The following is a 12,086-nucleotide window of genomic DNA, read 5'->3' as shown; positions in this document are numbered from 1 at the left end:
ACTCTCTGCTTTCTGCTTCTTAACCAATTCCTTATCCACAAGAGGACCTCTCCTCTTATTCCATGACTGCTAAGCTTCCTCAGAAGTCTTTGGTGAGGTACCTTGTCAAAACCTTTTTGAAAGTCTAAGTACACTATGTCCACTGGATCACCACTATCTATATGCTTGTTGACACTCTCAAAGAATTCTAATAGGTTACTGAGACAGGACTTTCCCTTGCAGAAGCCATGCTGGCTCTGCTTCAGCAAGGCTTGTTCTTCTATGTGCTTAGTTAATCTAGCTTTAATAATACTTTCTACCAGTTTTCCAGGGACAGAAGTTAAGCTAACTGGCCTGTAATTTCCAGGATCCCCTCTGGATCCCTTTTTGAAGATTGGTGTTACATTTGCCACTTTCCAGTCCTCAGGCACGGAGGAGGACCCGAGGGACAAGTTACATATTTTAGTTAGCAGATCAGCAATTTCACATCTGAGTTCTTTGAGAACTCTCGGGTGGATGCCATCCGGGCCCGGTGATTTGTCAGTTTTTATATTGTCTATTAAGCCTAGAACTTCCTCTCTCATTACCACTATTTGTCTCAGAATCCCTTCCTGCAAATGTTAGCTCACGTTCAGGGATCTGCCCTATATCTTCCACTGTGAAGACAGATGCAAAGAATTCATTTAGCTTCTCTGCAATCTCCTTATTATTCTTTAGTACACCTTTGACTCCCTTATCATTCAAGGGTCCAATTGCCTCCCTAGATGGTCTCCTGCTTTGAATGTATTTATAGAATTTTTTGTTGTTGGTTTTTATGTTCTTAGCAATGTGCTCCTCAAATTCTTTTTTAGCATCCCTTATTGTCTTCTTGCATTTCTTTTGCCAGAGTTTGTGTTCCTTTTTATTTTCTTCATTCGGACACGACTTCCATTTCCTGAAGGAAGACTTTTTGCCTGTAAGAGCTTCCTTGACTTTGCTCATTAACCATGCTGGCATCTTCTTGGCCCTGGTGGTACCTTTTCTGATCTGTGGTATGCACTCCAGTTGAGCTTCTAATATAGTGTTTTTCGAGTGATGTGACCCTCTGGACTTTGTTTTTCAGCTTTCTTTTTACCAATCCCCTCATTTTTGTGAAGTTTCCTCTTTTGAAGTCAAATGTGACCGTGTTGGATTTTCTTGGCAACTGGCCATTTACATGTATGTTTAATTTAATAGCACTATGGTCACTGCTCCCAATCGGTTCAACAACACTTACCTCTCGCAGCAGGTCCTGGTCCCCACTGAGGATTAAGTCCAGGGTTGCCGTCCCTCTGGTCAGTTCCATGACCAACTGGTCTAGGGCATAGTCATTTAGAATATCTAGAAACTTTGCTTCTTTGTCATGACTGGAACACATATGCGGCCAGTCTATGTCTGGGTAGTTGAAGTCATACATTACTACCACATTTCCTAGTTTGGATGCTTCCTCAATTTCATATCTCATCTCAAGGTCTCCTTGAGCATTTTAGAAGTGAGTCCCACTGAGTTCAGTTGGGATTTACTAACCTGGGAATATGTATAGGTTTGCAGTTTGTATGTGTTTTAATAGTTCTGATTTTATGATATTTTATAGCTATGTTTGGTTATCTGTTATGTGTTATTTATGGGATGTATTTTGTTTAATTTTTTTGTTTTGTATTTTTATTGTACATAGCTTTGGGCTCCCTTGGGGGGAAGGTTGATTCACAACTGAAATCAGTTAATTGATTATATTTTGTGGTTATATGCCTTCAAGTCGATTACGACTTATGGCGACCCTATGAATCAGCAACCTCCAGTAGCATCTGTTATAAACCACCAGATCTTGTAAGTTCAGATCTGTGGCTTCCTTGATGGAATCAATCCATCTCTTGTTTGGTCTTCCTCTTTTTGTATTGCCTTCTGTTTTTCCCAGAATTATTACCTTTTCTAGTGAATCATGTCTTCTCATTATGTGTCCAAAGTATGATAACCTCAGTTTCATCATTTTAGCTTCTAGTGACAGTTCTGGTTTAATTTGTTCTAACACCCAATTATTTGTCTCTTTCACAGTCCATGGTATGCGCAAAGCTCTCCTCCAACACCACATTTCAAATGAGTTCATTTTTCTCTTATCTGCTTTTTTCACTGTCCAGTTTTCACATCTATAGAGATCGGGAATACCATGGTCTGAATGATACTGACTTCAGTGTTCAGTGATACGTCTTTGCATTTGAGGACCTTTTCTAGTTCTCTCATAGCTGTCCTCCCCAGTCCCAGCCTTCTTTTAATTTCTTGATTATTGTCTCCATTTTGGTTAATGACTGTGCCAGGGTATTGATAATCCTTGACTAGTTCAATGTCCTCATTGTCAACTTTAAAGTTACATAAATCTTGTCATTACTTCAGTCTTCTTGACATTCAGCTGTAATCCTGCTTTTGTATTTTCCTCTTTAACATGTCCAGAGTATAGGTTGTGCATCAGGACAATCAGATGCTTTGGCACCCCCATTTCTTTCAAAGCATACCATAGTTTTTTATGATCTACACAGTCAAAGGCTTTGCTGTAATCTATAAAGCACAGGGTGATTTCCTTCTGAAATTCCTTGGTCCGTTCCATTATCCAACATATGTTTGCAATATGATCTCTTGTACCTCTTCCCTTTCTAAATCCAGCTTGGACATCTAGCACTTCTCACTCCATATATGGTAAGAGCCTTTGTTGTAGAATCTCGAGCATTTCTTGACTTGCATGGGATATTAATTGTTTTCTTTTCCATATCTGTTGACAATTTTTTGTCAAAATTTTGACAGATTCAATCTCAGTAGCTTGAAGCAACTCTATTGGTATGCTCTCTGTTCCTGGTGATTTGTTTCTTCCAAGTATTTTAAGAGCAGCTTTCACCTCACATTCTAAAATTTCTGGTTCTTCAACATACGGCTCCTCTGTGAATGAATCTGTCATCCTTGCATCTCTTTTATATAGTTCTTCAGTGTATTGCTTCCATCTTCCTTTTATTTTATCTTGGTCAGTCAGTGTGTTTCCCTGTTGATTATTCAACATCCCTACTCTTGGTTTAAATTTTCCTTTAATTTCTCTCATCGTTTGGAATAGGGCTCTTGTTCTACCTTTTTGGTTGTCCTCTTCTATTTCTATACAATAACTATTGTAATAGTTATTTATAATTATATGATTAAATGTATCCACTTATTTGGGAGTAAACTCCATTTGAGTAGACATGCATAGAATTGCACTAATCATTTTTTACAGCGCTGTTATAGACATTGATAAAAATGCCACCAAAAAGCATTAAGGCTGACAAAAAAAGAATCAAACTGCATAGAGAGTATAGTAAGAGAGACTATAGGAAGGAATTTCCATGCATAAAAAAGGAAGGACAGATTATGACGTATACTGCAGCCATTGTAACTGAGTTAATGGTAATTTTGTTAGAAGTAAGGCCCACTGGGTTCAATGGTTCCTCTCAACGATGTATTGGAGTCTTAGATTTTTTGCAAGAACTGGTGTTACACACTGGCCACTTTTCAGTCCTCAGGTACAGAAGCCGTCCCTAGGGAAAAGTTACATATTTTTCTTAGAAAATCAGCAGGTTCACATTTGAGTTCTCTAACACTTGAGAACTGAAAAATGGAACAATAAATAATAATCTACATGATATAAAGATTCCTTCTGGTAACTAGCTTCAAATGCATTATGTGTTGTGTTATGTTTTGGACTTGAATACTTTTTTGAAATCTGATCAGATTTGAAGTTCGATAGCAAACATGCATATGGTTTAGCACACATTTTAAAATGCATTTGTAAAGAGTTATAAATAGTGGAAAACGATATACTTTATTTGAATTAGTTTCTTTTTCTTTTTCTTTCTATATAGGTATTTGGAACATCAGTTTATAACTCTTCATCTACTACAATATCTTCTTCCAGTCAAAGAAGATTTCGCAACACAATATGTGAATCATCTGGTAAGCTCCTCCTCCTTATTTTGAACCCCCCCCCGACAACTTTAACAACAGGTCCCTCTGAGTAATTTAGGGGCTGCTCAGTCATAGTGATATGATCATCCAAACCTGGCCAATGGTGGGAGGGAAATCTAGATTTAATACTTGTAGGAAGCTGTTTCAACCTTCAGTCTTATTATGCAGAACAAATGCAGTGTCTCTAAAGGGTTATAGTGACTAGCTCACTGGAGTTTGGGCCAGCTAGTCTTGGCCATGAAGAACCTTTTGGTGTTGCCATCTTTGGAGTGTGATGAGAGTGACTGCACTCCCCAGGGGTGAGTGGTTGTGGGTGAGCTTGCTCCTAGGTGAGAGAGTGGAGCTGCTGGGTGGGAGTACGGGGTGACTTCAGAATGAGAGGTGGAATGTTCAGGAGCTGCGTCTCTTGTGAGAGCATGAATGCATCTCCAGTATGATTGGTGGGTATTTTGTGATTTTTATATTGTTTCAGTTGATCTATTGTGTTTGTTGTACCTTCATTTTGTATTGTTATACTGTTCACCACTTTGGGGGCCAAAAGCCATATATAAATGAATTATATTATAACGGAACAGAAATTGGAAGTTCGGCTTACTTATATATAGGGAAAGAAATTTCCTGAAATTTAAATAATTTGCTTAATTTTTGACAAGTCTTTAAATGGGTTATCTATACTATGATTGTCCAATAATGAGGAGATAGAGTAGTAAGAGAATATTACAAATAGCAATCCAGATTCATTATTCAAATCTATGTAAGCTTAATTGTTTACTTTCCTGAGAGTAACAGTGATTAATGAGAGAGGCTCAGAAACTGGGCTTTCCAGGGATGATATTTGGACAGTTGAACCCATTGAACTAGTTTTACATGAATTACCACTGTGAGGTAAATTAAAAAAAAATCATGCTATGATAGGAAAAATAGTTGTGTAAATCCACCATAATCTATCACTGTATCTATACATTGTCAGTTATAACAGCATTGGATTCCAATATTTTGATGTAACAATAGTTACTATTGCAATAAATATTTTATATAAGCTTTAAATGGTATCACGTTCATGAAAGTCTAAATTACTTTCTGATACCCAAAAGCCTTTCTGTCTCCCTCTGGAGGTTACTTGGCTCCACAGTGTATAACTTTAGGCATCAGCTGAAGATCTGCTTCCTTGTCCAGGTTTTTAATGTTGTCTGCCTGTTAGTAGGAAACTGGCAGATTATTGATGTTAGGCGATATTTTAATAGTTTATTTTGTGTATGTACTTGTAACCTGCTCTAGGGTCCTGTGATGAAGGGAGGGATATGGCTTTTTAAAATAAATATAAAGAAACGTGAGACTTAACAAAGAAATGTCACAGTTGCATTAAGACAAGTTGCAATACTTGCCTTTGATGAGATGAAACTCTAGGACTCATTCCACTTTATGGGCAGCCATATTTAATTTGCATCCACTGTAAATCTCCTGGTGAACATGGGAATATTTAACAAGGAATGCAGATTTAGATACAAATTGGGAAACATCATAAGGAAACTCAGTTGCCTCCAGCTCCTCAGTATGTCTCTGTATCTTTTTTGCATGTTTACAAACATAAACGTCCCCACGTCTGCTGCTTGTTAAGTGTTAAAAAGTTTGCAGTCCTCTAGATATATGTGTAGAGAGCCAGTGTTGTGCAGTGGTGAAGGTGTTGGACTATGACCTGGGAGACCAGGGTTCGAATCCCCACGCAGCCATGATGCTCGCTGGGTGACCTTGGGCCAGTCAGCGCCTCTCAGCAGTCCATTTCCTTAAGACCCTCCGTGGCGCAGAGTGGTAAGCAGCGGTAATGCAGCCGAAGCTCTGCTCACGGCCGGAGTTAGATTCCAACGGAAGGAGGAAGTTGAATCTCCGGTAAAAGGGATCAAGGTCCACTCAGCCTTCCATCCATCCGTAGTCGGTAAAATGAGTACCTGGAATATGCTGGGGGGGTAAAGAAAGGCCAGGGAAGGAACTGGCAATCCCACCCCATATATACGGTCTGCCTAGTAAATGTCACAAGATGTCACCCTAAGAGTCGGACTCGGAAACGACTCGCACTACAAGTGTGGGGACACCTTTACCTTTCTAGATATATGTGATGAAGTATGTGAACAAGGTTTGATAAAGAAACAGCAAGAATGAGGGAGAGGTAAGGGAGAGTTGATTATTAATACGGGTAGATAAGTTACAAAAGACTCTGCAATATTGGTATCTTAAAGAAGAATTTATAGCAGACTTCCCTTCAGTATGAAATTGACTAGCTCAGAAACTTTCACCATGCTAAACACTTGTATGGGACTAAGGGAAGCTGTCCCAAGGATGAAAAGAAGCGGGGGGAAATTTGCTTTATGGGAAGGCTCACACTTCTTTATATTTGCGCAGTTAATTACTAAAGCAGGAAGATGGCTAGTTCTAAAATAGTGGAAAGAAAAAAATTGTTTTTGCTGTTCCATAGAAATAATAATCTATGTACTGCCAAAGACCTGGGAGGTAGGACAAAGGCAAGGAAAGAACAATGTCAAAAAAGCCTGAAGAGTAAAAGGGAGCCAAAGAGACCAGAACATATATGAAGGCCTCAGATATAAGGTGGAAAATTGTAATGGCTTCTAGCAGGAGGAATTCTGTGGTTCAGTAGCTCCATTAATTGCATTTCTATTAAAATTCTCCAGAGCTGGCATCACAAACTGGACACCTGTAGAAGCAGGCATTGGGACAGAATTGGTAATGAAAACATTAATAAAATGAACCTAGAACAGTATGTTAGACTGAAAATAGCTTTTGAAATTTATTTGGCTGGTTGAATTGCCATTTTCAAAGTCTGCTTGCAGCTCACCTGCCAGCCTCTTAATGATGGATCAAAGGACACATATAATGAATGTTCTTATTTTTGGCCTGTCAGACAATGTAAAAAAATATTTAACTTGGGTTATATTTTCAGGATCCTAATTAACGGGAGCTGATCCTTCTCAAAACAAGAAAAATATGAGCCTGCATCTTATTAAATTTATCACACTGAGGGTTCATCTTAGTTTTTTTTTATGAAGCTGGGTCACTTGAAAGAATTATTAGGGATGACCTGGATACAGTTTGATTCAAAATAGCTTGTAACTGATTGTTACTTGCCACACTTTGAGTGCTATGCAAAAATATTTGAAATATGTGATACAAAAGATTTCAAAGAATATTAGATCACTTATAAGTTTCAATGTGTATATTTAAACGGACAATTTATTCTGTAAACTATGATGGAAGAAAGATACTGATTTATGCAAAATGTTACAGATATTGGGCTGCATCAAAAGGTTCCCTTCTGTGAATAGAAAACCCCTTCCATGAGTGGAAGAGAACCTTTGGATCCAACAAGTTACTTCTGTTATTTAATATTGTGTTGTACATTTTACAGAAAATGAAACATTTCATTGCCTACAGGGTTAGCAAGCTTCTTGTTACAGAAGTATTAAATACATGTATCTTTGGTGTTTCCTGTTACATGTGAGCAAGCCATACCTATCTATTTTTGACAGCATACATAGGCAAAGGTGCCATTCCTTCTCTGGAAGAAGGTAAACTTTGGATGCAACCCATTCTGTGGAGAAACAACAGGAAGTTGTAATAGCTCTCGGCCTGCGAGAAGACTTTGGCTCCCACATGTTAAGAAACATTGAAGATCCACACACTACCCACTAACTGTAGGAGTGTACCCACTAATATCTGTAATGTATGAAGTGGCCATAAGTAGGCTGATATGTAAATGCTTAGCAGCAGCCAATAATCTATCATAAGGATTCCCCTGATATGTATTACCATGTTGGTAATGAAAGGTTTGCCCTCAGGTAGTTAAGAGATGTGTGATTTCCAGTCAACAAATGAAAGACAAGCAATTGTTTTCTATTTGGCAGTCTATCCATTTATCCATGTCATCTACGTTTACATGGCCATCTAATTAGACCTTAAAATGTATGTGACATGCAAGAAAATGATTATGCATTCCATTTTTATTTAGATTCGTTCACATGCTTTAATGGGGGTGAGTGTGTGCATTGGCAACTGTGTGACTGTAGTCGATATAATGCAACTGGATCAAGATGTCAGATAGGTGAGTGGAAAATATAGACTGTATGCTACCCAGTGTATCTGGCATGACCTAAGACTCGAAACTAGACTTAGGGCCTTATTGGCTGATTTCTTTTCTGAACTAGGCACAATTGCCAAAAGGTCACCAAGGGCACTTGAAGAGCTGATGGATCTGGTGCCTAAATGACCATAAGTGGTGTTTGTTATTTTAATTGTTAAATTTGTGTTTTCCACCTTTCCACCAAATGGTACAACTACTACTAACAATTATACAAATACTTACTATATTTGTATATTTTGTATTTCTATAATACAGATACAATAAGATAATATAAAATAACACTGCTTATGTATATTTTTGATTATGTATATTAACATGTCTGTGTATTATTGATAATTGTTTTACATTGTTTTATGTACACTACTTAGTGTTTAATTTTAAAAAATCTCTTATATATTCTTCTTTCTTTTGGGATATATGTTTATTGTCATGACTCCATCCAGAAACGACATTGGCAGTAGTGAGAGATGCTGCTTCTGAATGGCTTTTTCCTGTCTTTTTTTCCTCACCATAGTATACAACACAGGCACAGAACGAGACAACATTTGCCGTACGTGGGGACAGTACCATTATGAAACTTTCGATGGATTGTACTACTTTTTCTCTGGGAAATCTACATATGCTCTTGTAAGACAGAATGAACTAGATGAACAGAGCTTCTCTATACAAGTAAGAGATGACATTTTAAAGATCATTTCAAACAATTTAAATTAAGTCTAATTTGCAACAAATATAAGCATTTCATGCATTATTTTTAAAAAGTCGTGAGATATTGTGTGATTCAGTTGCTTCCTCCTAACTCTGGAAATATGAGTAAATAAATACTATAAACTGGTAATTTCAATGGGTTGGGCTGCTTGTATGGTTTGAATTGACTATGGCTGCAATGCTATATATACATAAATGGGAGTAATGTTCATTGAACTCAATAGGACTTACTTCTGAATAGACATGCATAGGATTATACTGTATGTTGCTTTTTAAAGAGATTACTTGACTGGGATTCAAACATTCTCATGCAAAGAGGCTCAGGGACCCTAATGGGGGTGAAAAATGCTTTTTTCCCCTTACTGGTAGCAGCTCCTTATGCCTCATGAAATGTTGCCAGGGAGGATGCCCCAAACTTCTGCAATGAGTTTTTCGGTGTGTGTACGTATGTGTGTGTTTGTGGGGAAATTGTAGCAAGAGAATTACTAGAAAACACCTATACACCTGCAGCTCCATGGCTTGTCTGCGATTGATGGAGGCTACATAGAATGTGGATAAGTAGAACCATAGAATCATAGAATAGTGGAGTTGGAAGGGGCCTACAAGGCCATCGAGTCCAACCCCCTGCTCAATGCAGGAATCCAAATCAAAGCATTCCCGACAGATGGCTGTTCAGCTGCCTCTTGAATGCCTCCAGTGTCGGAGAGCCCACTACCTCTCTAGGTAATTGGTCCCATTGTCGTATGGCACTAACAGTTAAGAAGTTTTTCCTGATGTTCAGTCGAAATCTGGTTTCCTGCAGCTTAAGCCCATTATTCCGTGTCCTGCACTCTGGGACGATCGAGAAGAGATCCCAGCCCTCCTCCATGTGACAACCTTTCATGTACTTGAAGAGTGCTATCATATCTCCCCTCAGTCTTCTCTTCTCCAGGCTAAACATGCCCAGTTCTTTCAGACTCTCCTCATAGGGCTTTGTTTCCAGTCCCCTGATCATCTTTGTTGCCCTCCTCTGAACCCGTTTCAGTTTGTCTGCATCCTTCTTGAAGTGCGGAGACCAGAACTGGATGCAGTATTCAAGATGAGGCCTAACCAGTGCTGATTAGAGGGGAACTAGTACTTCACGCGATTTGGAAACTATACTTCTGTTAATGCAGCCTAATATAGCATTTGCCTTTTTTGCAGCCACATCACACTGTTGGCTCATATTCAGCTTGTGATCAATGACAATTCTAAGATCCTTCTCACATGTCGTATTGCTGAGCCAAGTATCCCCCATCTTATAACTGTGCATTTGGTTTCTTTTTCCTAAGTGTAAAACTTTGCATTTATCCCTGTTGAATTTCATTCTGTTGTTTTCAGCCCAATGCTCCAGCCTATCAAGGTCACTTTGAATTTTGTTTCTGTCTTCCATGGTATTAGCTCTGCTCCCCAACTTTGTATCATCTGCAAATTTGATAAGCATGCTTTGTACCTCCTCATCCAAGTCGTTAATAAAAATGTTGAAGAGCGCTGGGCCCAGGACAGAGCCCTGTGGTACCCCACTTGTTACTTCCACCCAGTTTGAGAAGGAACCATTGATAACCACTCTTTGAGTACAATTCTGGAGCCAACTGTGGATTCCCCTGATAGTTGTTCCATCCAGCCCACATTTAGCTAGCTTGGTAATCAGAATATCATGGGGCACTTTGTCAAAAGCTTTGATGAAGTCGAAATATATTATGTCCACAGCATTCACACAGTCTACAATGGAGGTTACCTGGTCAAAAAATGAGATGAGATAAGTTTGGCAGGATTTGTTCTTCATAAATCCATGTTGGTTCCTAGTATTCACTGCATTGTTTTCAAGGTGCTTACAGATTGACTGCTTTATAATCTGCTCCAGAATTTTTCCAGGGATTGATGTTAGGCTGACTGGTCTGTAGTTCCCTGGTTCCTCCTCCTTGCCCTTTTTGAAGATAGTGACAACATTAGTTCTCCTCCAGTCATCTGGTACTTCACCGGTCCTCCATGATTTCGCAAAGATAATAGAGAGCAGTTCTGAGAGTTGTTCAGCCAGTTCCTTCAATACTCTAGGATGCAGTTTATCGGGCCCTGCCAATTTGAACTCATTCAAAGTGATTAGGTATTCCTTGTTCATTTGTCTATCAATCTCAAGGTCCAATCAGCTGTTGCTGATTTCTTCCACCTGTCCCTTCTCTGGCGGGGATACATAAGCTGGCTGGCTGAGGTGGCTTGGGAGACCCAAGTGCCTGCAGGAGGAAGGGGTTCATTGCTGTCCAGGGAAGGAGAGCCGTTTGCTGCTGCTGTCTGCCAGCCTGCCTGCTTGCTGGCTTGCTGCTGCTCGGCTGCCAGGTACTCAGCCAGCTGTTGCTGATTTCTTGCACTGTCCCTTCTCTGGAGGGGATACATAAGCTGGCTGGCTGAGGTGGCTTGGGAGACCCAAGTGCCTGCAGGAGGAAGGGGTTCATTGCTGTCCAGGGAAGGAGAGCCGTTTGCTGCTGCTGTCTGCCAGCCTGCCTGCTTGCTGGCTTGCTGCTGCTCGGCTGCCAGGTACTCAGCCAGCTGTTGCTGATTTCTTGCACTGTCCCTTCTCTGGAGGGGATACATAAGCTGACTGGCTGGTTGAGGTGCCTCCTGCTTTGTCTGCCTTTTTGTGGGTCCTGAGTCATGTGCCTGGGAGAGAGGACTCACAGCCAAGAGTGAGGGGGCCCCAATTGGTGTAGTGATGGGTCAAGGGAGATATGGCATTGTGAGGAAGACTTGCCAGGTAAGGGGAACACGGCCCAGACACTTAACGACTGTGCCTTGTCCTGGTCCTCCCCACACCCGCAGGTTTGTTGGTTGCCCTATGAGCCAGCTCTCAGGCCTTCAGATACTGCTCCTAAATGCCAGATCGGTGCATAATAAAATCTCCCTCATTCACAATTTAATTGTGGATGAGGCAGCCGATCTGGCATGTATAACTGAGACCTGGGTGGGTGAGCAGGGGGGAGTCAGCCTCTCCCAGCTATGCTGCCAGGGTACCTGGCTCAGCATCAGGGTAGACCTGAGGGCCGGGGAGGGGGGTTGCTGTGGTCTATAGGAGCTCCATCTCCCTCTGCAAGCACCCTGTTCATGTGACTACTGGTCTGGAGTGTTTGCACCTTATGTTGGGTCAGCGGGACAGACTGGGGATTCTGTTGGTGTACCGCTGTCAGAAGGCAGAGCTGGGGTCCCAATCCCGGGGAGCTGGATCCCGGAGAGTTGGGAGAAG

The 12,086-nt window shown here is 40.4% G+C and overlaps 1 protein-coding gene across 8 annotated transcripts in view; it reads left to right on the top strand.

Moving 5' to 3' along the window:
* Positions 1–12,086, top strand: part of OTOG (otogelin) — a 208,398-nt gene that overhangs the window by 7,150 nt on the left and 189,162 nt on the right. For all 8 annotated transcript variants that reach the window (XM_061610232.1, XM_061610233.1, XM_061610231.1 and 5 more), the window contains 3 exons: positions 3,873–3,963; positions 7,994–8,086; positions 8,640–8,794. In XM_061610232.1, coding sequence (XP_061466216.1) covers positions 3,873–3,963; positions 7,994–8,086; positions 8,640–8,794 — 339 coding nt within the window. The remainder of the gene's footprint in view (positions 1–3,872; positions 3,964–7,993; positions 8,087–8,639; positions 8,795–12,086) is intronic.

This window comes from Rhineura floridana, chromosome 2 (genome assembly GCF_030035675.1).
Source record: "Rhineura floridana isolate rRhiFlo1 chromosome 2, rRhiFlo1.hap2, whole genome shotgun sequence".
In the NCBI taxonomy this organism is placed as follows: Eukaryota; Metazoa; Chordata; class Lepidosauria; order Squamata; family Rhineuridae; genus Rhineura; species Rhineura floridana.
Note: the sequence above shows the minus strand (reverse complement) of the source record. Positions and strands in the feature narration are given on the sequence as shown.